Below are 884 nucleotides of genomic sequence, written 5' to 3'. Positions count from 1 at the left end.
CCGAGCTGGCCGAGCGCGCCCCTTCCCCAGAGAGGACGGCTCCGTCGGCGGTGAGCGCGAGCGAGGACTCGTACCCCGCCGCCACGGCGCGCACGTGCCTCCCCGTCAGCGCCTCGATGCGGCGCGGCGTCGAGAGGTGCTCCTCGCTGCCGTGTCCTAGCCGCCCGTCCCCGCCCGCGCCCCACGAATAGACTGCGCCGCTCTCTGCGAGGGGGAGAGGGAGGGGGAGAGGGAGAGGGAGAGGGTTAGGCCGCGCCTGCGAGGGCGAGGGCGTGGATGAAACCAGCCTAGAACCCGAATCCGACTCATGAGAAGGGTCAGAAGAGAAGAGGAAGGGCGGGGAAAGGATGAGGCCAGCCTCGACGGCGACGACTCGCTCCGAGGCCAAGGCGGTGATCTGGCGCGGCGTGGACTGCGAGCTGGCCCAGGTGCCGTGGCCGAGCTGGCCCATGTTTCCCTGGCCCCACGAGTACACCTCGCCCTCAGACGTGACTGCGAGCGAGAGCGAGACGCCCGCGGCGACGGAGTGGATGCGCACGCTGGCGAGCCCGGGGAGGGGAGTCGGAACGTGGATCGAATTTGCTGGCAGCTCCTCCTCGGCGAGCTCTCCGTGGCCGAGGAGGCCAGGCGTCGGGTTGCCGTCCACGTCCCACTCTGTCCCGCACGACAGCAGCGTGCCCTCGGGCGATATGAACAGCGAGTGCGACATTCCCGCCGCAATCATGCGGCGCCCGAGCTGCGCCCGCCGCCGCTCGAGCGAGAGCAGCACCTGGACGCGGCGGTGGCACGAGTCGTCGCCCAGCGGGAGTTTCATGGGGGAGCGCGTGCCCGTTCTCCCCAGCGCGCAGCCGAAGCGCCAGCTTCAGCAGCGGGTGCAGCCACTG

The 884-nt window shown here is 70.9% G+C and overlaps 1 protein-coding gene across 1 annotated transcript in view; it reads right to left on the bottom strand.

Moving 5' to 3' along the window:
• Positions 1-171: 171 nt before the first annotated feature.
• The window catches only part of EMIHUDRAFT_452707 (E3 ubiquitin ligase), a gene marked incomplete at its 3' end in the record, with an annotated part of 2,699 nt that continues 1,986 nt past the window's right edge, over positions 172-884 (bottom strand). The window contains exon 3 of the mRNA XM_005762569.1: positions 172-211. Within this exon, the coding sequence (XP_005762626.1) occupies positions 173-211 (39 nt within the window). The remainder of the gene's footprint in view (positions 212-884) is intronic.

This window comes from Emiliania huxleyi (assembly GCF_000372725.1).
Source record: "Emiliania huxleyi CCMP1516 unplaced genomic scaffold EMIHUscaffold_67, whole genome shotgun sequence".
Lineage (NCBI taxonomy): Eukaryota > Haptophyta > Isochrysidales > Noelaerhabdaceae > Emiliania > Emiliania huxleyi.
This window is presented reverse-complemented; position numbering and strand designations above follow the sequence as displayed.